The sequence below is a fragment of the Glycine max genome, chromosome 7, assembly GCF_000004515.6.
Source record: "Glycine max cultivar Williams 82 chromosome 7, Glycine_max_v4.0, whole genome shotgun sequence".
Lineage (NCBI taxonomy): Eukaryota > Viridiplantae > Streptophyta > Magnoliopsida > Fabales > Fabaceae > Glycine > Glycine max.
The window spans coordinates 42,829,467-42,856,081 of record NC_038243.2 but is presented as its reverse complement, the minus strand read 5'-3'; the positions used below and the strand labels follow the sequence as shown (position 1 = coordinate 42,856,081).

Sequence of the window (26,615 nt, the reverse complement as noted above, 5' to 3'; positions counted from 1 at the left end):
ACTTTGTGCAATATCCAAACCTCCAACTACTAAGTTGTCCCTAATGGGCACCATTTTTTTTGTTTTTGTCATTGTTGTTGAGTAACAATATTACTAATAACACAACAACGTCTAATTTCTTTAGTCAAGATCCTGTTAGACATCTTGATGACGGGAGATTAAAATAAAGAAAAAAAAATCTTTAAATGACTGAAATCAAAACAAAAATCCTTAAAGGATTAAAAAAAATAAAAACCTATTTTATAGGAACCAATGAGTTATTTAAGCCATTTAAAACTCAATAAAGTAACTCTAACCAAATTATACACATTATATATTAAACAATACCCAACTTTTAGTAAGATAACTCAAACTCAATTGAAGTGATTATTCTTCTAAATGAATTTTCCAGTTATTTGACAAATCCTAACTAGATTTGTGTTTTTTCATAAACCCTTTATTAACCCCAATTTTGAAAGAATTGGCATGTTGGATGCTAATTTGTCTGCATGTAAAGGGGGTTGACATGACCAATACGATCCAACACAATTGATAGATGATTAAATTCTTTAAACATACTAATAAGGATTCGATTCTCTTATTGTACGTATGGAAAATATTTTGTTAAAGAAGACATAATTCACTTTAGTGATCTCTGCATCTTAAGGTTAGTCTCATGACTTTCAGCTATGAGAATACATTGCTTCCAAAATAAATAAATAAATAAAAAAGGAGGGGTACGCATGAAAGGAAGAGAGTAATACCTTCTCTTTATATCAGATTTTATTCCTTTGCGGCGGAGGTTGCAACTTACTCATCGTCTGAGAAAAAAAATCACTAACAATAAACCCATCAACAAAACCCAAAACCCATCCCTTTACCCCTTGGGCCTTGGGCTCAACAAATCCTCCTTTCATAAAAGATCCATCTATTGAAAAAAAACGCCGCCAAAACAATCATTTTTTAGCTATGGGTCCTTCCAAATAATACAAAGTGGAAGAAGGTCTAGTTTTTCTTTTTTCTTTTGGAAAAAGAAGAAGATCTAGAAATAAGTTAGTTAGGTGAGTTTAGAGGCGAATCTACAAAACAATCAAGGAAGGAGTCCTCAAAAACAATCCATCATTATATTAATTACTGTATATATACTATCATTAAATAACGATAAAACTACGTATCTTAAAAAAGAAATAAAATATAACAAACGATATTTTCATTATGTTTTATTTAATTATACAAAATAAATCTAAAAAATTAGACATTTAAATTAAGGAGTGAATTTAGAAAATAAACTGCATAAATCAACTATTAATTTGAAATATGTTAAAATATAAATTTACAAACTTCAACTTTATAGATACAAAATATTTTAGGTATTAATAACGGGATAAATTGAGATTAACTAAATTTAAAGAATAGTATTAAAAAATAAAAAATAAAAAGACGAGTAAAGTACATCGTACACTTTTTTGGTATCTCCCAATTCACCACTATATTCCTACCATTTGAAAGGATATACAACGGGAAAAGGAACATTGAATCAAGCAAACACGTAATGAGCTATTTATTTCTTACAACGTGAATTTGCCAGCTCCAGAGGCCCTCTGCAATAGAATAGTGCAAAATCTTTTACAGGGCAGTATAAATGGCAAGAGGGTCAGAATAATCTACATTTTGATGCAATTTTTTTTATACTCTTATTATTTTAAACTAAAATGTGGATTCATCATATGCAGAAGGAAACGTCAAAAACTGTATTCATCATATATAGTTTATTATTTTAAAATATACTTATTTTTAAGGAACCGTCTATTCTGAAGTGTACACCGTCAAAATGAAGAGGTATGGTTAGAATGAATAATGGAATATTGTACTCCAAAGAAAAAGTACGAATGAATGGGTTATTTCCTCAAGTGCATAAACTGATTTAAGGGTTCAACCATTTATTTAATACTAGGAAGAAGAGAAATTAAGGCTTGTTTGCTTCGCTATGAGTTTAAAGCAGATATTGAAGTAATGGAGTTAACTCTTTTAGCCTTTATTCTAATAAATACTACAGTACTACCAAGCATAGTTTTAATAGACAAATTCCATTAGACGATCTTGACTTTCTGGCTACAGATGCAAAGTGTAAGTGAAGTGCCCTTTAGACCTCAAAATTACCTTAAGTTACTAAACAATCCAAGAATAACATGACAAATAGTTTGCTTGAATGAAAAGGAAATAAATGAGCTTAGGTTACTCATTAGTGGAATTCCTTTGGCAGCTCTTGCAGCCAAGTAGGCACAAGCCTTGAAGAATTGTCCATACAACTCTGACCATTTCTCTAATCTTGAACATATGTACTTGGATCCAAGAGAGTCAGACCAGAATAGGATACCTCCCCTAATGAAATCAATCCCAAAATTTAGAACAAGTACAAAGTTTTGAAAGTGTGTCAAATAAATAATAAGACAAACCTCTAAGGTGGAAAACCCATGCCCAAGACAGCAGAAATATCAAGATCAGATGCTTTGACTGCAATACCTTCATCAAGGACTCAACAAGCCTCATTCACCACAGGAAAGAATATCATTTCAATGATGTCCTTTTCTTGTAACTTGACAAGCTGTCCAGGTTGAACCACATCAGATCCAGTGGAATTTATTGACTCTAAATTTTTCTTTTCTCACTAGCCAACAAATATGATATGATTTAGGAAGGATAAAAAGACCTTAGGATCAACGGAGAAACCAGTAAAGCTCCTAGCCTTCTGGATATAGTTTTTCAATTCAGGATCAGGACTAGCCTTGCGTTTATCATCATACAAATAAAACCCTTTGCGAGTTGTTTCGCCTGTTAGAAGCACATGTTAAACAAAGATTGTCAGTGAATTAGTTTGGTAGAATACAACAGAGCATTTCATTGTTATATAAATATATTCCACTCAGATATCATCAGAATTCCAATTGATGCAGAGTTTAGCTTTACCAGCTCTCTTATCTTAGTGGAGAAGGGGAATAAGCATTGATTTATATGTTCGCTCAGGAAAATTCTGAATAAATTGCATGCCAGTAGCAATCGCCACACCAAACCCAACAAGGTCCACCAATCTGCATTAGTAAATATGTGATAAATCAGGCACTTAAAAAATTCATTAAGAATATCAAGAATTTATCCAAGCATAATACCTGAAAGGTCCCATGGGTATTTTAAATTTGGTTATTACTCTATCAATTTGATAAACATCTGCACCATGTTCAACAAGCAAGAGACCTGCTTGCGTATATGGGAAGAACATCCTATTAACAGCAAATCCTGCGCAGTTTCCAACCACCACTGGAGTTTTCTTTATCTTCTTTGAAACATCTAACACGTCAACTATCACTTAGGGAGAGGTCTGCTTGGTACGTACAATTTCCAGAAGCAGCATAACATGTGCAGGACTAAGGAAGCACAAGTCAGATATTTAGATCAGAAACAGAAAGCCATAGCAGGGAAAAAAATAGTTTTCAAATACAAGATACCACCTGAAGAAATGGGCTCCAACAATTCGACCTTGAGAGTAGGGACTAGTGAGAGCCAACTCATAAGAATCTGTTCTCTCCTTTAATCCTATTGATACCAGCATCTAAGAACTTCTCATTTACTTCTTTCAATATGACAGGATAGCTGCCAAGAATTAAAGTTGTTGCTATTCCAGAGCCCATTAGTCCTCCACCAAGGATGGCAACCTTCTTGACGTATCTTGGAACCAGACCACGATCTGTAACCCCAGGTATCTGTTCATGTCAAGAGCTATTGGGAAATTCATATCCATAGAATTTATACAAAAATTTAGAACTGTTAGAAAAGTTGTTATTTTGTGTCTGCTGTCCAGCTTTTTAAACTGACTTTTGTTGTCTCTACTTGTAAACTGACTTTTGTTGTCTCTACTTGTACTTAGTAGACAATATATTAGGTGCACCTTTTTTGTACGTTTCTCTTTTAATTTTCTCTGCAACTCTCTTTTATATACATGTATTCAAACCTGCTGAGAAGTGTCTCAAGCAATTTTATACACAAAACCTTTGTTATAAAATCAGGCTAGCTACTGCAGCTTCACAACCTTATTTGTCCTTACTCCTTATAAAAGATGGATTGAACCTAACTCAACCCCCTAACCTTGGCCAAGGACGGAGGATAGCTCAAACCTTTAAAAAGTATTCTGACTAAAATTCCTAGCTAATGTGAGGCATCTTAACACCCCATTCACATCCAGGTCTAGGATGGGGCATCTAAAGTCTCCAATTTGCAAGATTAAATATTTGCAGGTGACACAACATCAGGACTAGATACAATCCTATACCATATTACAAACAAACCAAGTCAAACTTAATCCCAAAAGTTAGTTCAACGTCAAGGTTGATCGATTACCCAAACGCTTAATACAAAAAAACATTTCAATGCTCTAGACCAATTACTAAACAACTTTTGTAAGGTCCTTTATGGGAAATAAAGGCCAAATTCAGTCCTTGGCCATAACTCTCGTAAAAGTTTAAAGTATGTTTTTGAGCTAGAATAACCTTCGTAACTAATTTTGTTACTTGGAGGGGGAGAAATAAGGGTAAAATTAAGACACAAAACCCCATCAAACCTTGGATGTTCATCTTTGAGAAAAAAATACGTGAATTAAGCTTTTGCTAGTATCTGACTTTTTAAGTCTTTCAGATGCATCAACTTCCTACAAAGATCAATCACAACGTCACACACATTTCTGCAGCAGTAATATAAAAGGGGGAAAAGGCTAAGGGTATACTGGAGACAGATAACAAACTTCCAGAGTCCTGCATGGGGACCAGCAACTACTCCTGCTTCAATAACATTAATGCAAACCAAAGGATGCTGGAGATTAGGAGCCCATTTTAGAACTTGAGCTTGTGCAAATTTCAAAATCTCTCTTGCTTCCCCAAGGGGTTCTAATTTGTCAGTCTTATAAAGACTAGCAATCCATGGTCGCCGGCAGCCCACGATATCCAGGGCCCACTGGCATGCAGTGTTTACCAAATCATCTGGTGACACCAAACCATCTACAAGCCCCAAACTAGAAGCTTCCTTCCCTTTAACTGGTTTTGAAGTCTTAATTCAACAAGGGGGGAGGGGGGGAAGTGGTGAAGAAATTAATTGAAAATCACTGGACAAGCACATTGAAGTCACAACCTCTTGAATACTTTCTGTAAAAGGAAAAATATAATGCCACTCAAAGTGGAGAACTGGACCAAAAATTTGCTGATGTTCTGCCAACAAAATTCAAACATGGAACAGTGAATATGCTATTTGATTAATCACCAACCTTGAGTTTGAATACACCAGCTTTTCAGATCAGTTCTTCACATTGAACAGAATAGCAAAGTTATAAAAAGGAAGCATAAAATGTAGAATACCAGCATCATCTCAAGAGCCTTTGTCAAACCAACAAGACGAGGAAGTCGCAGAGTTCCTAAGACAATTTAACTTCTAAGTTAATAATACTAATGAAAAAGTTCATAATAAGGACAATTAGTCATAAGACATGCACTGTTAGAGTGTCTCATTCACGGTCTAACTTTTCATTTTTTTTTAAAAAAAAAAATCAAGTTGTGCTAGGGAAATTAGCCAAGAGTCTTGGAGAGAATCTTGGATCCAGTTACTACCTACTAATCCAGAAATTATTCCAAGCTGAAGTTCAGGCAAGCCTGGCTGAGCAATTGGGGTTATTGCATGCCTATATGAGAAAAAGAATTGGTAATATTTTGTAAAAATTTATAAGGAAAAATTTATTCTCCTAATCAATTGGTAATGCGTACCATTGCAAATTCTAAGCCCCCACCCAAGGCTAGGCCATCTATGGCAGCAACCAATGGTTTCCAAGCCGCTGAAAAATGAAGCGAATAGATTTAACATAGCACAAAATGAAAAATGAATAGCAAATAAAAAATTTCATAAAAACAAACGTAAGATTCAGTTATGATGCTGTAGTTACAAGCTAGCTGGCCAAGAAATCTATACATTTTCCACTGTCCAGTGACAAACAATGGTACCACTTTCAATATCAAATGCTGCCTAATTACTAAGTCTATATTGTTAAATTGAGAAAACTTAAGTGCCGTCCCTTCCCAGTTATTTGAAAAATCTCAAAGCTTAGACTCTGTCCAATTAAAAAGCAAATTGCAATACCAGTAACAACAATTGCCATGACATCGTCTCCCTGTAGAGCCTGGTCAAAATTCTCCTTAAAACGGCGCATTACTAGAGAGAAAAAGAGATTAGCAGCATAGAGTAATCTTAAGCAATATGAAGAAAATAGAGTGATAATGAAAAATGTGGACAAGGAAACATCAAGGTCTCAAAGGATGCAATTAATCTGATTTGGGAACAGGAAAAGTGGAAGGAAGGCACAATGTAAATGCGATGGAAGAAGGGAAAAGTATAGCATCATACGATGGTGATGATTGCAACCTCCATGAGCTACTCATTGAATTGGTTTGACTTTCCAAGAAGAGGTGTCTGTATGTTGTGTTCGTTCAACAAAAACCTATGACATCATAGAATCTATGCTTCTATCGGCCGATTCATGTTATCATCACTCACTCCTCAAAATTATAATTTTAATGCTAGTACTAGTAGTTGATAGATTTAGGTACAATATTTTGAACTTTTTATAAGGCACTGTATGTCCTTTCACTTTAATAATGACTCACCTAATAAAAATAGCTATTTAATATGCACACTCAAACGATAAAAAATCATCAGTTCATATGATTTCTTAAAAATTTATCATATAGTAGGTTTTCTTTTTTCTGATTGAAATGGCGACTGACAAGCCCCAAAAACCGGTGTACAGCCATATTATTATTTCATTATTTCCAAGGCAAGACTATCATTTTCCGCACGATTTATCACACAAACATATATTACTATCATATTTTTTAACACTTTTTTATGTATTTTTTCCTTGAAATTTATTAAAAATGCACATTCCACTCTATTACTACATGAGAGAAAAATATTAACAACACACTACTCAATACACTCGTCCACACATTTTCTCTTATGAATTAAACATATTAAAATTATAACTACATGCTACGATTGCTTAATACACTCATTATACACTCTGTTATGAATTAAATATATTAAAGTTATAAAATTAAGAGAGAATAAAATATATAACTCACTAAATTATTGTGTGATTTCCAATCAATTTCTACTTTAAAAAACATTAAATATTATGCGAGAAAGTGATGCTCATAAAAGAAATTCTTTCTGCTTTTCTCCCTCCCTCGAACTAAAGATCTTCACCTTCCACGGCCTTGTCAATAGCGTCGCCTCCAACAAACCACTCCCCTTTTTGACATTTCTCACGATTTTGAAACCCAGATTAAAAAAGTCGCCACCCCAGTGCACCACAAACAAATACTGATTTTTTTTTTTGGAAACAATGACAACATTTTGAAACTCAGATCTGGAAAACTTTAGAAAAATTGCCACTCCACACAAAAATAAAATCTTTTCGAAAATGATTTGCAAGCCTGTTCTATCATTAACAATTTGAAATTTGGAAAAAAGAAGTCCAAATCTAGAATCGCATCGTGAGAGATCAACTCATTTGGCATCCCTTATATGCCTATACGAAAAAAAAAATAATTATCATGAAATTGGTAGGGAGTAATGCACTAACAAATTTAGATCAATAAATATAAAATACCACATCTAAATTGATTTTTCAATAAACGCACCATATCGTACTAATTTTGCTTGTGAAAATATAATAATAATGGTAAAATCTATTCAATTTATCAACAAAAGTTAGCAGAAATAATTAGAGATCGAAGAAACACTTTCACCTTTTCTATCCGTAGGTTAATAAATCATAACCAAATTTTTTTGTATAAATAACCATAACAAAATTTGTTTGCAATTTAGATCTGTATACTAATCTTATAAATTGGAATTTGAATACTCCAATTTAGACCTAGTATTTTGAGGTGTCATCTCCTTGCTATTTTTTTTCACACAAAAATATAGTTTACATTTTTCCAAATGTTTGAGATTATCAAGATTTAACTTCATAGCAAAACTGAAGGTTATCTTATCTAGGTCTTGTATGAGATGGTTAAAAACTTAGATTTTGTCAAATACTTGTTTTGAAACAAAATATGTTTGAATAAAATATAGTTTAGTTAATTTTCAGTACAAATTATTTTAGTATAATTTATAAAATAAATATTTTTTTGTAAAAGCAAATTATTCAATTCTCTTATTTCTAATGCTACTACAATTATCACCCCTTGTCACCGTCATTAGTTGAACAATGTTTATTATCATTCCTTTATTGTCCTTGTCACCATCCTAATTTATCCATAATTGTCATCATAATTATTGTTAAAATCACCGCCACCACTTCTGGCCAAGCCTGGTTAATTGAAGCAATTACCCAAGGTTTAAAACCACTAGAGTTATTTAATATTATATTTTAGACACTCAAGCAAACAATTTTATGGTGATATTGAGCTGCCAAAAAATTAATTGCTGCAAATTTAACAATAATCAAACAAATATCACATCATCATTTAACAAGATTTGACGGTTGAAATCAGTGACTAAAAACAGTTAATCCTACAAATTATAGTTTGTGCTTTTCAATAAGATACTTTTTTCAACAGTGATTTAATAACATTGATTAACATTTACCTAACAATAATCAGCAGCACTGCAACAGTTAACTTATGATGAAACATACAAAGAAGAAACCATGCTCCACGCTCCATCACCACCTACATTTTCGTCGTCTATTCTAGTAACAAATAAACACCGACAATGGCTATGCGGAAGAAACACACAAATCTAAACTAAAAATACTTTTATTTTTTAAATAATTATGCTGTTCAAATGTTTTCTCATCGTACATTATAAGCTATTTCTCAAGTCACCACTATATTCCTACCATCTGAAAGGAGATATAACGGGGAAAGGAAAATTCAATCCAGTAAACACGTAATGAGCTGTTTTTTTCTTACATGCGAGACTTTGCCTGCTGCTCCAAAGAGGCACTCTGCAATAGAATAAGTACAAAATTCATTAGAGAGCAATACTAATGGCAAAGGACTGTCAAAAAATATCATATTGGGAAAGTGATATAATTCGGGTACAACGACAAAGACAATATGTTGAGTTCAAGAAGCAGACAATAATAACATTCATATTTATATGCCGTTTATTTTCTTAGGTTATCTTTGTTTTGTTGTTTGTCAAAAGGTCTTACTTGATGCAAAAAAAGTTAATTCACCAAGAAATAGAAGGAAAATGTCAAAAAATAAATAAACTTTTCATGTGATTGTACACTTTCTTTTTTAAAAAGAACTCGTCACGATGAAGAGGTATGGCCAGAATGAATTCTGGAATGTTGTACTCCAAAGAAAAAGTAATAAATGAATAGCGGTGTTGGTTATTTCCTGAAGTGCATAAACTGATTTTAAGGTTTGATCATTATTTAGTACTGGGAAGAAGACAATCTAAGGCTTGTTTGCTTTGCTAAGAGTTTAAAACAGTTATTAAAGTAAAGGGGTTAACTATTTTAGCATTTATTCTAATAAGTGCTATACTTTAGTACTATCAAGCATAGTTGTAATAGATAAATTCTATTAGACGATCTTGATTTTCTGGCTACAGTTACAATGAGTTAGTGAAGTGCCCTTTAGATCTCAAAATTACCTTAAGTATCTATATTTTCTTGAGTTAAAAACGAGTCTAATATTCCTACAATATCTACTATGGGAAAGAACAATCTGCACACAATCCCAACCTAATGCCAATGACCAAAAAAACATTGGCTAAACAATCCTAGAATAACAGGACAAAAGTTCTGTACGAATGAAATGGAAATAAATCAGCATAGGTTACTCACCAGAGGAATTCCTTTGGCAGCTCTTGCAGCCAAGTAGGCACAAGGCTTGAAGAATTCCCCATACAACTCTGACCATTTCTCCAATCTTGAATATATGTACTTGGATCCAAGAGAATCAGCCCAGAATATGATGCCTCCCCTAATGAAATCAATCCCAAAATTTAGAAAAAGTACAAAGTTTTGATAAGTGTGCCAAATAAATAATACGACAAACCTGTAAGGGGGAAAACCCATGCCCATGATAGCAGAAATATCAAGATCTGCTGCTTTGACTGCGATACCTTCATCAAGGACCCGACAAGCCTCATTCACCACAGGAAAGAATATCATCTCTATGATATCCTTTTCTTGTAATTTGGCAAGCTGTCCAGGTTCAGATTCACAACATCAGATTAAAAATTGACTTCAAATTTTGTTTCCTCACTAATAAACAAATATGGTATGAATTAGGAAGAGTAAAAAAGACCTTTGGATCAACGGAGACACCAGAAATGCTCCTAGCCTTCTCAATATAGTTCTTCAATTCAGGATCAGGACTAGCCTTGCGTTTATCATCATACAAATAAAACCCTTTGCGAGTTGTTTCGCCTGTTAGAAGCACATGTTAAACAAAGATTTTTAGTGATTAAGTTTAGTGGAATACAACAGAGCATTTCATTTTTATGTAAATATATTTCACACAGATATCTAGTCAGAATTCCAATTGATGCAGAGTTTATCTTTACCAGCTCTATTATCTTCTTGCAGAAGTGGAATAAGCATTGATTTATAAGTTCGCTCAGGAAAATTCTGAATAAATTGGGTGCCAGTAGCAATCGCCACACCAAACCCAACAAGGTCAGCCAATCTGCATTAGTAAATACGTGACAAATCAGGCACTTCAAGAACTGATTGAAAATATCAAGAACTTATCCAATAATTAGTACCTGAAAGGCCCCATGGGCATTCCAAATTTGGTTATTATTCTATCAATTTGATAAACATCTGCACCACGTTCAACAAGCAAGAGACCTGCTTGCGTGTATGGGAAGAACATCCTATTAACAGCAAATCCTGTGCAGTTTCCAACCACCACTGGAGTTTTCTTTATCTTCTTTGAAATATCTAACACGTCAACTATCACTTGGGGAGAGGTCTGCTTGGTACGTACAATTTCCAGAAGCGGCATAACATGTGCAGGACTAAGGAAGCACAAGTCAGATATATAGATCAGAAAGACTTAGCAAGGAAAAAAATAGTTTTCAAATACAAGATACCACCTGAAGAAATGGGCTCCAACAATTCGATCTTGAGACTTTGTCTTCTCTCCAATCAGATTCAAGTCAATTGTGGAAGTGTTACTTGCAAGTATACAATGAGGTGGACAATACTTTTCAAGATCAGAAAATATCTGTTGCTTTAAGGAAATATTCTCAATAACAGCCTGTCCAGACATCAAACACCATAAGTTTATAATCACCCAAACATTGGATAACATGCAACCATGATTCTGAGAACAGTAAATAAGCAAATATATTTTGGAGTTCATTATACAACCTCTATCACCAAGTCCACATCCCTGAAGCTTTCATAGTCAAGGGAACCTTTGAGAAGAGAGATGGTCTTTTCAAAATTTTCCTTGGTCAATTTACCTTTCTTTACACGGCTCTGTAAGTTTGCTGCTCAACGGGGGAAAACATTACATGAGAACAGGCAAACAGCATCAGTTATTTCTTAATTAAAAGTGCAGTGTGAGTAGGGACTAGTGAGAACTAACTAATAAAAATATATTCTCACCTTTAATCCTATTGATACCAGCATCTAAGAACTTCTCATTTACTTCTTTCAAGATGACTGGATAGTTGCTAAGAATTAAAGCTGTTGCTATTCCAGAGCCCATTAGTCCTCCACCAATGATGGCAACCTTCTTGACTTGTCTTGGAGCCAGACCACAATCCGTAACCCCAGGTACCTGTTCATGTCAAGAGGTATTGGGAAACTGATATCTAAAGAATTTATACAAAAATTTAGCACTCAGAATCAGGCTAGTCAATGCAGCTTCAAAACCTTATTTCCCAAACATTATAAGGAGTATTCTGACTATATTTCTAGCTAATGTGTTGTGCATCTAAGTTCTTAGCACCACCTTCATGTGCAGGTCTAGGATGGTACATCTGGAGTCTGAAGTTTGCAAGGTTAAACGTTTGCGGGTGGTCCAACATCAAGACTAGATACACTTTGATGCCATATTAGAAATGGACCAAGCCTATCTTTAATCCCAAGAATGTGAAAAATACATTGTGTAAAAGTTTTAATCTATGTAACATTCAATCTTTCTATGCAAAAGTTTAAAGTATGTTTTTAAGCTAAAATATGAACACTCTTTTGTCTTGATAGCTAGTTTCGACACTTGAACGGAAAAAATAAGGGTAAAATTAAGACACAAAACCCCAACAAACCTTGGATGTTCCTCTTTGAGCAAAAAATACGTGAACTAAGCTTTTGCAAGTATCTGACCTTACAAGTCCTTCAAATGCTTCAGCTTCCTACAAAGATTAAACACAATGTCACACATTTTTGCAACAGTAAAATGAAGGGGAAAAAAGATATACTGGAGACAGATAACAACCTTCCAAAGTCCTGCACGAGGACCAGCTACTATTCCTGCTTCAATAACATCAATGCAAACCAAAGGATGCTGGAGGTTAGGAGCCCTCTTTCGAGCCTGAGCTCGTGCAAATTTCAAAATCTCTCTTGCTTCCCCAAGGGGTTCTAATTTTTCGGTCTTATAAAGACTAGCAATCCATGGTCGTCGGTGGCCCAACATATCCAGTGCCCATTGGCGTGCAGTGTTCACCAAATCATTAGGTGACACCAAACCATCAACAAGCCCCAAACTAAAAGCTTCCTTCCCTTTAACTGGTTTTGAAGCCTTAATTTAAGAAGGGAAAAAAAAGTGTCAAAGAAATTATTCGAAAATCACTGGACAAGAACATTGAAGCAACAGCCCACAACTTTTGAATACTTTCTGTAAAAAGAAAAATATAATTCCACTCAAAGTAGAGAACTGAACCAAAAATTTGCTGATGTTCTGTCCTACAAAATTTAAACATATAACTGCAAATATGCTGTTTGCCTGATCACCGACCTTGAGTTTGAATGCACCAGCTTTTCAGATCAGTTCTTAACATTGAACAGAATGGCAAACTTATTAAAGGAAGCATAAAATGTAGCATACCAGTATCATCTCAAGTCCCTTTGTCAAACCAACAAGACGAGGAAGTCGCTGTGTTCCTAAGACAATTTAAAACCAGGTTAACAATACTAAAGAAAAAAAATAATAATGATAATTGATCACTAGACATGCACTGTTACTTATGGTCTAACTTCGTTTTACAAATTATTCTAGGCCTATCTAACGTGCGAACTAAGGTATTAAACCAAACTTGTAATAAATTAATAAATTCATTAAAAGCAAGCTAAACTTAAACTTCAAAAAGCTTTCTCTGTAACTCATGTCACTCAACAATGACCAGTAACAGCGGTAACAAGTATGTTTTCAAACTAGAGAATAAAAAAATAAGGTTAGGTATAGAGATGAATTTAATTTGAATTCATACACCAAATACAAGTAAATTTGGCGAAAATAGAGAGGAATCAGTTACTACCTCCAAATCCAGGAATTATTCCAAGCTGAAGTTCAGGCAAGCCTAGCTGAGCAGTTGGAGTTGATAACCGAGCATTGCATGCCTATATGAGAAGGAATTGGTAATATTTTGTAGAAAATTATGAAGAAATGTTTCTTTTCATAATCAGTTGGGAATTATGTACCATTGCAACTTCTAATCCTCCACCCAAGGCAAGGCCATCAATGGCAGCGACTGATGGTTTCCTAGCCGCTGAAAAATGAAGTGAACAGATTTAACATAGCACAAAATGAAAAATGAATAAAAATTACAGAGTTTCATAAAAAACAAAGTACCTTCAATAGTATCAGTGATGATTTCTACTGATATCCAACCAGGTTTTGGACGCTCTATAAGAAGGGAGAGAAAAGAATTAGAAAATGAGTACGAATGCAACTATTAGAACTTAGAAACACACCCAAAACTGTGAAAGTACCTTTTGCCTCTTGAATACCACCAAATGCAGAAATATCAAAACCTCCAGAAAATTTTCCCTTTGCACCTAATAAAAGTAAAATAAGATTCAGTTATGATACTGTACCTATAAGCTAGTTGTCCAAGAAATATCTTTGGTGAAGCCCAAAACTTTGCTGCTGCCTCATTTTCTTTTCCTCTAGTTCTTTGTAATACCAATAGAGCGTCTTATTTCTTTACAGTTTGAAACTTCAGCGAATCATATCATAGGAGTTAGTCTAGTTAAGGAGTTAGGATGACTACTCTAGATGGTTTGGAAGATATCAATGACCTTACCAGTTGTACAATAGGATTGGTCATAACAATTATGAATTTTGACTCTGGGAGACTTTTGAATTTGATCAAGGATAACTATTTCATTAGATAAGATCCTAAGTTGCCACTTGGTCATTGCTAATCATGGAGGGTGAGGATTTGGGTATAAGATTCAAGTGGTGGTTATCTATCGGATTCTCTTTTTCTTATTTCAAAAGTTTTATATTTACATTTATCCCTTGGGACAAACGACTTATCAGAAATTTATTAATTCTCCACTTTCCACTGTCAAACCATCATACTGCTTTTCAATATCAAATCCTAACTAATTACTAAGTCTATCTTGTTAAATTGAAAAAACTTAAGTGCTATCCCTTCCCAATCATTTGTATAATCTCCAAGCTTAGAAACTGTTAAATTCAAAAGAAAATGACAATACCTGTAACAACAATTGCCTTGACATCATCTCTCTGTATCGCCTGATCAAAACTCTCCTTTAAACTGCGCAATACTAGAGGCAAACAGGGAGAGGGATGAGCAACATAGAGTCATCTTAAGTAATAGCAGAACAACATATGAAGAAAATTGTATCAATCTGAAACATTGGTTAATTTGACCGAACAATCCCAAATCCGTTATATGAATATACAAACATTGGTACTACTATTAGATCATCAAATGCGGTCAACACAATTTAGTTTGTACTTGGATGAGTCGTTGACAAAATTGATTCGAAATGAAATTGATATTTTTAAGGTAGGGATAGTAATAGTACCATCAAAGGAAAGTGAATTAACGGGAGGGTTGACGATGGTGATGACGGCAACCCCGTCGGGTCCAACCTCCATGAGCGTGTGTCCTCTGCTGCTACCCATAGGATGCGATTCGATTCGAAGATCCAAAATTGAAGACGACGACGACGGAAGTGAAACGATAAAAGGGAGTGTCGTGAACGGAAAGTCCTGTTGAATAGGTGACTCTGCACGAAAAACTTGCTTCCAAACCAAGTATTTATGCTCTCGCAGATTTTTAAAAATATTTATTATATAAAACATAAATAATCTTAAAAAATATATATAAATAACAAAAAAAAAATTATCTCCTAATAAAAATATTTTACTTTAATTTTTTAAACCGGTGTCCGGTCAGCTTTTGCCTATGTGGCTCCAACAAGTAATCATCATATCGTGTTTATCTTAATATTTATGCTTATCTATCTACCAGTGCATATGTTACGCCCATTCTCCATTACTCTCAATCCTCGACTCTACTCGCTTAAATTAGTACTTGTGTGTTTTTTTATTTATAATGTTATTATATATTCTATTCTTTATACCAAAAGAATATTTTATATATCTATTTTTTTACCATCAAATTAAAAAGTTTATTTGAGTATTTGACTTTATATTTTGTGTTGGTAAAGTGAAACAAAACAGTGTTGTTATGAACGGATGAAATTAATATAAGTAACTCTATAAATATATTTGAGTTTGGATTTTTTTTCATAATTAATTAACATTTTTATATTAACATTTTTTATCTCTCAATTTTTTTTTGCACATTTTTATTCCTTTATTTATTTTTATTATTCAAAAAGTAATTTCAGATATAAAATAAATAAAAGACTAAAAATTAGTAAAATAATGATTAATTTTGAAACTAAAAATAGACAATTTTTTTTATAAAAAATAAAATTATTGGGAAAAAATAAAAAGGACTAAACATTGTATACAAAATTTTGAGGGACTAAAAGTTAGAATAAAAAAAGTTAAAGGACTAAATTTTTTTTTTCTATTTTAGACTGAAGTGTCATTAGCTTTTTAAAAAAAATTGAGAATTACTTAAAATTGATTATAAATTTTATTTGTTGATTATCTTGTGATATTTTGTCTCTCCTTAGATTTAGGATCAGAGTTTTTTTTAATTGTACCTTTGTCTTCCTTTCTTGGGTTAGCATGGGAAGTTTTGTATCTTGCATATTCTCAGTACAAAAAGAAAAACAAAAATGTATCATGCATCTAGTACCACTTTTTCCAGAAGTTGTTAGTTTGTGTGGGACGTGACCGCGTGAGCTCTCTTCCTTTCAAAATAAATAGATTTATTTTGGAACACAATTTTTATTTTATTCTTACATAGTATAATAATTTTTTAATCAATTACACATATAGTTAAGTCCTTTGTTATTTTTTTTACCTATGTTATACGATTGAAGTAAGATTTTGTTTTATTTAAACAATGAAAGAACTCAATTTTGATATGTCATTGGTATAAAGATTTTTACATTGTTAATTAATTAAAAATTATTATAAAGAGTTTTACATTGTTCAATTAGAAATTGGATTATTTTATGCAAAAAAAGTTATTTTATTAATATTATTTAATTAAGTTCATGTAAAAATATTCATGAGAAGTATTTTAAGTAAAGGCTAACCAACTTTTTTTAAGATTAAAATTGGGAAAAACATTAAAATTTTACTAATAAGTACCTTTTTTAAGGAACTGATAAGTACTCTTTAAAATTATTTTAACTGAGATTTTATAACAGGATGGGAATGTTTCTTGTTTATTTTGTATTAAGAATTTATTAAAAAATAAATAATTAAAATATTAAGTCCATATAAATTTATCATATTAATTTTTTATTATAAAAAATCAAATTAAAGAATACTCATAAGAAAGAGAAATTTTCCCTCCACATAGTGATGATAATGTTAAAAATTACAATAAAAATGGTAATGATAACGTAAAGATCAAAAATAAGTTATTGGTCTAAATGTTACTAGCTCAATTAATATAATTAAAAGAGAAAATTTTACTAAAAATAATTAATTAAATTTTCATCAAACAATGACGGATACACATTTGATGGTAGAGACAATTGTCCCTAGAAAATTTTTAATTTTACATGAATATATTTATAAGAAAATATTTTTGTCCCTACGGAGAAATCGGGGTTGCCTCCATGGGTTGCCTCCATAAAACTTTTTTTTTAAATGAGTATAAAAAAATGAGAAAATAAATTAATATTAATTTTATCATATTATATTTTTAAATTTCTTATCGTATGACAAATGAAAAAACAATACACCATATTTAAAATATAAAAATGTGTTGAAAGAAATTATAATTTGTAAAAATATGGGTATTTTGAATTTTCTTCATGAAATTATATATTTTGAAAAAATACTAATATTTTTATGCAAATATTATGATTTTCTTCTTTGCCCCCATTTTTTTAAAATTATGGATTTGTCACTATGAACAAAACTAATAAATATTACGCACTAATGTAAATGTGTATAAAAAAATACAGGACTAATATTATATTTCCTTATAAATCTTCTTAATAGTTTATAAAATAGTACAAATAAAAATTAAATGTATTTAATATCTTAAAAATATGAAAAAATATTTAAAATTTACTATTTATTAAAAATAATAACATTTTCTTATTAATTATCTTTCTTTTATTATGATAAGTATTGAATTCATTTCATGTTTTAAAAATATTAAATAAATTTTATTTGTATTTTTATATAGATTCGTAAGAAGTTTTCTTAAAAATTATGAGAAAATTTAAAATTCATTATTCATAACAATAAACAAAAATAATAATAGCAGGATTTAGTATTAAGTAATTAAACCACACTCGTGTAAACTATCTCTTATAAATTGGCGATTTCTAATTTGTACAGGGTTTTGTCAAAAAAATAAAAAAGTAAAAAATGTGCAAGGCACGCGCGCTTGGTGCGGATGATGGAAATGACCATCCAGTAACCTCCGACAAATAGATACTATATTCTGCCTCGAAAATCGAAATTCACGATATAAGACCCATTCCCTTATTTAATTATAAGATTATTTTCAAATAAAATTATATATATTTTTAATTTTTAGATGTATTTATTATTATTTTTTTACATATTTTTACTTAATTATTCAATTCAAATATTAATGAGAAATAATTAAATGAATAGAAATAAAAAATAATAATTTTAGAAGAATAATATAATTAATTGATAAATTTAATATAATTAAATATTTTTCTAATAAATATGAATTAGTTGAAATATTTTTCTATAATTAGGAACGAAGAGATGATATATCATGGTTGTTGTGTGTTTCCTCAACGGCTTGCCAACTCAGATGTTTTAGTAGTAAAAAAATTCCTTGATTTTGATGGGGTGCTTTGTAATCATAAGTAACACTTATCTTTCTTCATTTTAACTATTCAACTTATTATGTGTTGTGACATTTTAAATCATTTTTCTATCGTTATGTAATATAAATTCCCGAAACTAAAATTTAAAAGATTGGCGGTATGACCATTTTTCCCCATTTTTACCTTCAAGGCATTTTCATTATTAATTCTTGTTAATTAAATCTATTTTTCTCCTGGACAGCCAAAAATCCTTTGGTTCTAAAAGATTATAACCAACGGTTCTAGTTTCAAGTTATGTTATTTTCATAAAATTAGTCGAAAGTTAAAACATTAGTTAGTAGTTAAAAATTAAAAATTAAAAAACTAGTTTATATAATTTACAATAAAATTAGCTATTACAATATAAAATAACAGAAAAATAATAAAATAATAATTTATTTAAAAAAGATAACTAAAAAATTAGATAAATATATTATTGATAAAAATGAAAAAAAATATAAAAAGTTATAAATTAAAAATTAATACTTTTTAAAATATTACTTCAAGTAACATTTAAAAAATGTTAAAAACTATTAAAAAAATTATTTGTCAAATCATTAAATAAATTTTTAAGTTAATAAAAAAGCTAAAAATTAATTAAAATACCTTACCAAACATAACTTTAATTACTTTCCTTGATCCTTCAACCAAAATTATATCATTACTAAAAAAAAATCTTGAGAGACAACTTTTTTGTGTGTAAGTATATTCAAAATTATATTAAACATTTAATTAAAGGCTCAAGGCATAGCCATAATATTATGTAATCTTATCATCATAGTAATTTTTTTTTGTTAAATTGTAGTTTTGGTACTCCTTCAATTCTTTAACTTGTGATTATGCTGTCCTATTTTTTTTTTTGCTCATTTTTAGTTTAATTACATTTTAAAAAATTCACAAATTTAATCTAATTGTTAATTTTTTATGTTTTTTTATTTTATTTCTTACATTATTATACTAAATATAACACTTCAAAAATCTTATTTTTTAATTTTTAAAATCTAAAAACTTTTAATTCACCTAAAACTGCTTTTTAACATTCTTCCCGGCTTTGTTAAAACATTTCAATGTACATTAACCTTATATTTGATAGAGAGGAAAGAAAATTAGGAATGTGAGAAAATTTTGAAATTTAAATTGCAAGAAAACTGAAAGAAAATAAAACTTTAATTTATTGTTTTTTAAGTCAATTTTTTCTAATTTTTCTTTCACTTTTTATTTAATCAAACAAACGAAAAACATCATTATACACATTATTTTTCTCTTAATTTTCTTTTCTTCCAAACATACTTAAATTGCCACCGTCGATGTATAAAAAAATTAGCACTGTCATGTGATTTTCAGATGTTTTTCTTCAATATACGAAAGATAAAAGAAATAAAATTTTCAAATATAATCAAATTCAAAATAAAATTTCTCTCAGTCAACCTCACATACGAGTGGATGAGCCAAGGAGATATGCTTATGGGTTGTAACTTGCAAGATTGATACTCCCAAGATGCACGTTTCCCAACACACACTGCATTTGTAGTTTTTTTTTTTTGGGAAGGTTTTTATCAACTTCCAATTTGGTAAAAGGGATTGCCATGTTTTGAATTGCGAAATTGCCCATCGTTATCTGAGTCTGACTCACCCAACCTAGTCATGCTGTTTTTTTATTTATTTTTTTATTTTTACACATAATCCAAAATAGTCTTAAAACAGTTTTAAAAACAAAACAATATAATAGTATTGAAATTAAACAATTATAATAATATAAAAAATCTAAAATTAATATTACAATGTTAAATTTTAAACAATTTAAAACGTCAAAAAACCAAATAATGAAATGACATTTAAAAAGCAGCTATCCTTAAAAAAATCTAAAAATAATGAATAATATAGAAAATTTGTTTGATTTATTATAAATAAAAATATTAATAGAATAATATTACTAAAATATTTAAAATTATTAAAATGTAAATATTATTATTATTGTTATAAAATAGAAATATTCTATTTAAATGATATTTTTCCGATAAAGAATATTGTCAAAATAACTAAAAGTGATCTGTTTATAATGATTCATAAAGTAATTTATTCTAGTAATTTTAAATACTTTTCACTTTTAATTAATTTTATTATAATATAAGGGTTTTAATATTTATTAATAGTATTTTCAGCTTAAAATTCAATATTTATAAATTGAAATTTTAATTCATTTTCCACTGATTTTGTCATACATTCTTTCGTGATATCGAGTAAGTTTTCAATAATTTTGTTATTCTTTGAAAAAAAAATCCAAATTCAACAATTTACATTTATTTCAGGCAAATAACAACTTGTTAATAATATTTTGAGGGGAGTAACTCAAAGTTATTCTCAGAGAGTAACTCAAATGTGTTTAGTTTGTATTTTTATTTTTTATTTTTTATTTTTAAAATATTAGAATTCTGAATAAGAAATAAAAATACTGAAAAATATGTTTTCAAAAGGAAATATATTTTTAGATTTGCTTAAAATTATATTCCTTGCCATCATGTTTTCATTTTATCCAAAATGAGGTTTTTGGTTTCAACTAAAAACGTTGAAAAATGCGATTTTAGGGTGCGTTTGATTTGTATTTTCATTTTCTATTTTTATTTTTTGTTTTCATTTTCTAAAAATTGTTTTCATTTTCAAAATATTAAAATTCTGAAAATATATTTGGTTTGACTTTTTATTTTCTGCTTTCAAGAAATAAAAACATTGAAAATGTGTTTTCAAAAGGAAATGTATTTTTAGATTTGCTTAAAATTACACTTTTTACCACCGCATTTTCATTTTACTCAAAATGAGGTTTTTGGTTTCAACTGAAAACACTAAAAATGAGATTTTATTGTTTTCAGTTTTTGATTTGTTTGTGAAAATATTTTCATTGAAAATAAAAACAAAAATCCAATCAAACACATTTTCATCACTATTTTCTATTTTCAGTGAAAATGAAAACAAAAAACAATCAAACTAAACACCCCCTATTGTTTCCAGTTGTTGGATATTTTCACTCAAAATGAAAACAGAAATCCAACCAAACACATTTTCATCACCATTTTATATGTCCAGTGAAAATAAAAACATAAAACAAGTCAAACCAAACCTTCGTTTAAGAATTGCTATCTATTTTTATCTTTTCTTTTCCTTTTTAAATTTCATGGTTCTAGCAAATAATGAATAACAGTCTCGGGTTTTTTTTCTTCTTTTTTTTCCATATCAGCCTTATGGGGGTCATTCTCATTTTTCCTTTTCTTTTTTATTTCTGCTGGATCGACATAGTCTCCCTCAACCCCGAACTTCAGGACTCGGAGAATGAATTTGCCTGTGGCCCAATTTTTGTTGGACTGGCTCTAATTGCCACCCCCTCCAACTCCTTAAAAGCTTTTGTTATATCTACATTCATTTTGCTAAATAAACTCCAACTTACATAGAGACAACGCTTTTCGTCTCTAAAAGTACTTTTTCCGTCTCTGACCAATTCACAGACGTAATTGATAAAACTTATATTGGTTAACTTTTAATCTTATATTTGGGATCAATAATCCGATTTTGTTTGGGACAATACCATTTACAATAAAAAAATTGATGAGCCATGCATTACCAATCGAAGGCCTCACAGATTCGCAATAGGTATCAGCCACCAAGACTTGCGAAAATCTCCGCCGTATAAAGAGGACGTGTTGATGGGAAAGAGAAAAGCTTATATATATATATATACACACACACAGGAGCCAGGAGGTGCTATTCATTAACGAATAATGCTTCTTTAGTAAAGCTTAAAATAATTTTATGTTTCCAATCAATGAATGTGGATTTACCTGATAACGTACGTGTGTTAGACTGTATATATACAACAGAAAAAGTAATGTGAAAAAAGCAACAAGAAATGTGATCTTACAATTTAATAAGCTGTCACTGTAAATTTTTTAACACTATCACTCACTTAATTAGTCACTTTCCTATATATGATTTCACTATTAAAAATTTTATTCCACAAACATTGTTCAATTCAAGATTTATTTGACTCTGTTACAATGTTATGCGACTAATGTCTATCCTTTGGGTGGGCATACCAACATGTGGTCCTCACCACGATTCATCAGTTTGAGAAGATGTAGTTTAAATGCTTGCTAGCTTATTTTGGTGCAATTTTTTAAAGCCGTACGTGCACTTTGATCCAAAGCTTTCTTCTTATTTTATATTATCAAATAGATATATCAGGTTAACAACATTGAGTTATACAGTTTATAAGAGATAAAAAATCATAAGTTATCGTCATTTTAAAGAAAATCAAATAGATACTTGTTTTTTTGTACAAAAACCAAATAGATACTTGATAAAGAAAGTATCTGGAGGTCATTTTCTAAGTTTAAAATTGCATTATTTTATCCAGAGAAGGGGTTTATTTTAGGTTTGGAGAAATATTTTCATGATTATTATTCTTAAAAATATAATTATGATATGTATGACTATTTTTTTTTTAAAAAATCTGTGTAGTTAGCAATTCAAAATCTTGAAAATAATTAAAATGTGAGGAAATATATTCGATTTATTTAGACCAAATGAACAAATGTATGTTTGACACTGAAAGTCTAATAAAATTACTATTGTTAATATTCAAGATCAATAATTAAATTAGAATAATTCTATATCAGTTTATTTATGTGTTTCATGGTCTATATATGTTATACAAATTAAATTTTTATACAGTCAATTAGTAAAAAAATAAATATACTAGACATATTTTTTAAAGTGATAATATATAACTATATATAAATGAAATATGGTATTTTCGTATGCACATTTTTATATCTATTTTATTCCTATAACTATATTAATAAGTTTTTATTTTATTTTTGTAACCATCTTCATAAATCACTCACTAACTTTTACTATTATTTTTTATTTATTTTTAAAAAAATATGAAATCAAATTAGACACGTAGTGTCTGTTTTACCTTAGTTATTATTATAAAAACTCAGTAAATTTATAAATAGTCATACACAGCGATTTATAATTAAATTATAATATAAAAATCTTTACACTAAAAAATACTTTATATTATCAGTTTATTTTATTTAAATTCTATCATTTTTCTGCCGAAATATATGAAATAGAATTGACTAGTGTATGGTAAGATTTATTAATATACACAGATTTAGAGACAAACTTTACCGAATAACTTCCCCCTGTGCTTTGCTCAGTCTCCCCAGATTGCGATCCAAAACAAATTAATATCATTAAAGTTGGAGTCGAATCACAATGTTCTATTGACTCGAAGCTAATGGAGACAAGGCAACCGACCATGGCATTTGCCAACGTAATCTTTCTTGCCACTTGGGCTTATTTTATCACTCGAATAAGAATTACTATAAATTAAAAAACTAATTCCACATCTGTTTAACTGTTTGTTTAGCATTAAAAAATGTATAAATTTATAATGCTATATGTACCCAGTACCCTAATTAATTCAAATAGCAAGTGCCTTCCATCAGCACATGAGGGTGGTGGCTAGAAATATATCAAATGTGGCATTGTACTTACCCCGACAAGTCCACAAATGCGCGTCACATAAGGAAACTTGATCAGTGTAGTTCATTGTCATTTTGGTTAAAAACAATCACGGCTATTTCTTGCCACAAGCCCCAAGGCAAACCCAGTTTGTGTGGTGCATGAGCATTAAGATTCATCATCGCTCACGCTCAAACGTCTCCTCCATCTATTTTAATTCATCCATAGACATTAAACATTAACCAATTAATAGTACTTGATTTCAACAAAGCAACCATAATAAGATGCCAGAAATACCCTTCCAACTGTCAACAACAACTACTACAAATTAAAAAAACAAGTATTTCTCTGTGGGTCCTGAGCAATTTTAAAGCGAAAGCATTGCAATAACCACCATAGGGAAAATGCTCTCAGGTGTCAGCTTTCGCACTGTTATAGTAATAAGTTGGACCTCCCCCCCAAAAGAAAGCCGAAAAGGACATTTTGGCTTCATACTAGGAAGCAAAAAGGACAAGGGGCTGTGATGTCATTAACAAAATAAACCATGGGTAAAACTGGAATGTGGTCGCCAAAAATTACAATTCTCCTCCCATTTCTGATGCTCTCTTCTTCTTTCTTCCTCTAAAAACAAGCACCACCTCGGTTTCTTGTTCCTTTCCGGTGGTGATGACTTGCCGTTGAGGTGGAAGCACTAGACGATGTGGGCCTCATGGCAGCCAAAGAACACTTCTCTTTCTGAATAGCTTCTTCCTCGTCCGTGAAAATCTGCTTGCACCTGCAATCCACGCTACAAAATGCCCTGTCCCCTCTACAATATTCATATTCCAAAACATACCCAAAAAAAACACAAAGTTCAATAACCTTCTTTAAAATCAATGAACAACAACAAAAGATCTAGACATTATAAGATCGATCTGAGCTTAGAGTGAAAAAATATATAACTAAAAACATAAACGACAACAACAACAAAAGCCTTATCAGTTACATGGATCACACACGATGCTATATACATATATAATATGACGAAAATAAAAAATAAAAAGAAAGAGAAGGAAGGGTATATATATGCTTATATATATATATATATATATATATATATATATATATATGTTTTTATTTTAGTTAATAAAAGGACTCACTTGTACATGTAGATGTCTTTCCCTGGCAAGAGTCTCTTCCCACAAAGAAAGCATTGGTCAAGAAAAGTGGGTGGCTGAAAAAGAGAAGAAGGTTGAGGAAGAGGAGGGGAGGGTTTGTTGTGGATGCTGCTAAGCATCATGGAGGTTTTGTTAATGACTTGGGGTGTCTTTTTGTTGATGCAACTCTTCTGGGCTTCCAGCACTACGCTAAGACCCACCATCTTTCATTCTATTCTATGCTTGCTTTCTTTGTCACTCTTTAATAAATTCTTGGTGGTGGATGAAGAAATGGTCGAGGAAATAACATAAATAGAACAAGAGAAGGAGAAGGAAGAAATAGTACGAATTAGAGTGGGTCCCCTACAGCTATAGAGCAGTAAGAAGGAGCGACTAGCGTAGGCAAAGATTTGACTGTTGTTTTTGGTATCCAAGTGCCACGTACTAGTGTTTTTAGTTTCTATTTCATTTTCTAAATATATATATTTTTTGGGGGGTGGAAAATTGGGCCAGTTTTGTCCTCTAGGGTTAATGTGTTTGGTAGCAATGGGGGCATGTATCCATTCATTCATGGATCTACTGATAATTTTATCATGGTAAGGAAAGGGAAGGGGGAGAGGGGAATGAATGACTGAATGCCCCGTCGCATTTAACTTTAGTGAGAGCTTTTAGGTGAAGCACTGCATGGGTTGTGTGAGTGTGACTGCATTTTTGAACGTTTGAAATTCAAGATAGATAAACACACCCTTAGGGTTTGTCTTTGTCTCTTCCCAACACACTTTTTTGCAACCAGCCACACCTAATTCTTTTACTTTTAGTACTACCATACAGGACATGGGAGTATAAATGACTGCCCAATGTGCATCCATCTTTTTCATGGAAAAGTATATATAATCACATATAAGTTAATCTTTAATTAGTTTAGAGTTTGATAAAATTAATTATTTCTTGTTGAATGTGATTGAAATAGCTAAATTAGTTTCAATAATATACTTATATCAAAATATGTATTTTTTATTAAGATTAAATATATAATTTAGTTTCACAATTTAATCCTCACACGTAAAAATCTATTAAATCATTCCTAGTGTAGATATTATGGATTTGGTCTTTATCACCATTAATTTCCTTATGCATTTTTATAGGCGTTGTACATTTTTAAGAAAACACTAGACACAGGAAATAAATTAAGAATGCATGTGCTAAATGCTTATAGACCAAAATAAAGAACATGCATAGAAGTTAACCGTCAAAATGGTAATGTTTACACGCGTGTATAGAGACCAATTTAATATATATATATATATATATATATATATATATATATCAATTTGAGAATTCGCAACAGATATAGCGACTAAATTATATGTTTAACCTTTTAATAAAAATGTGAGTTAATTTTGTAACTTTGAATTAGAAACTAAACTCTAGAATTTAAAGTTTGCAACCATAGTAGTTTACAAAATACAGTATTCAAATAT

At 30.7% G+C, this 26,615-nt stretch overlaps 2 protein-coding genes and 1 pseudogene across 2 annotated transcripts; all 3 read right to left on the bottom strand.

The window, feature by feature from the left end:
• Positions 1-1,165: 1,165 nt before the first annotated feature.
• Positions 1,166-8,557, bottom strand: LOC100802461 (glyoxysomal fatty acid beta-oxidation multifunctional protein MFP-a-like; annotated as a pseudogene).
• A 264-nt stretch (positions 8,558-8,821) lies between these two features.
• Positions 8,822-15,277, bottom strand: LOC100777319 (peroxisomal fatty acid beta-oxidation multifunctional protein MFP2). The gene is made up of 18 exons (XM_003529513.5): positions 15,050-15,277; positions 14,714-14,785; positions 13,982-14,047; positions 13,842-13,895; positions 13,691-13,758; positions 13,528-13,609; positions 13,098-13,153; positions 12,489-12,791; positions 12,319-12,405; positions 11,657-11,831; positions 11,417-11,538; positions 11,140-11,303; positions 10,807-11,061; positions 10,606-10,727; positions 10,347-10,468; positions 10,095-10,243; positions 9,881-10,019; positions 8,822-9,028 (listed from the first exon to the last, which is right to left on the bottom strand). The coding sequence occupies exons 1-18, from the start codon at positions 15,147-15,149 to the stop codon at positions 8,990-8,992; spliced, it is 2,175 nt and encodes a 724-aa protein (XP_003529561.1). The 5' UTR covers positions 15,150-15,277; the 3' UTR covers positions 8,822-8,989.
• Positions 15,278-24,236: 8,959 nt separating this feature from the next.
• Positions 24,237-25,543, bottom strand: LOC100776779 (FCS-Like Zinc finger 15). The gene is made up of 2 exons (XM_003529512.5): positions 25,138-25,543; positions 24,237-24,806 (listed from the first exon to the last, which is right to left on the bottom strand). The coding sequence occupies exons 1-2, from the start codon at positions 25,356-25,358 to the stop codon at positions 24,620-24,622; spliced, it is 408 nt and encodes a 135-aa protein (XP_003529560.1). The 5' UTR covers positions 25,359-25,543; the 3' UTR covers positions 24,237-24,619.
• Positions 25,544-26,615: the final 1,072 nt, after the last annotated feature.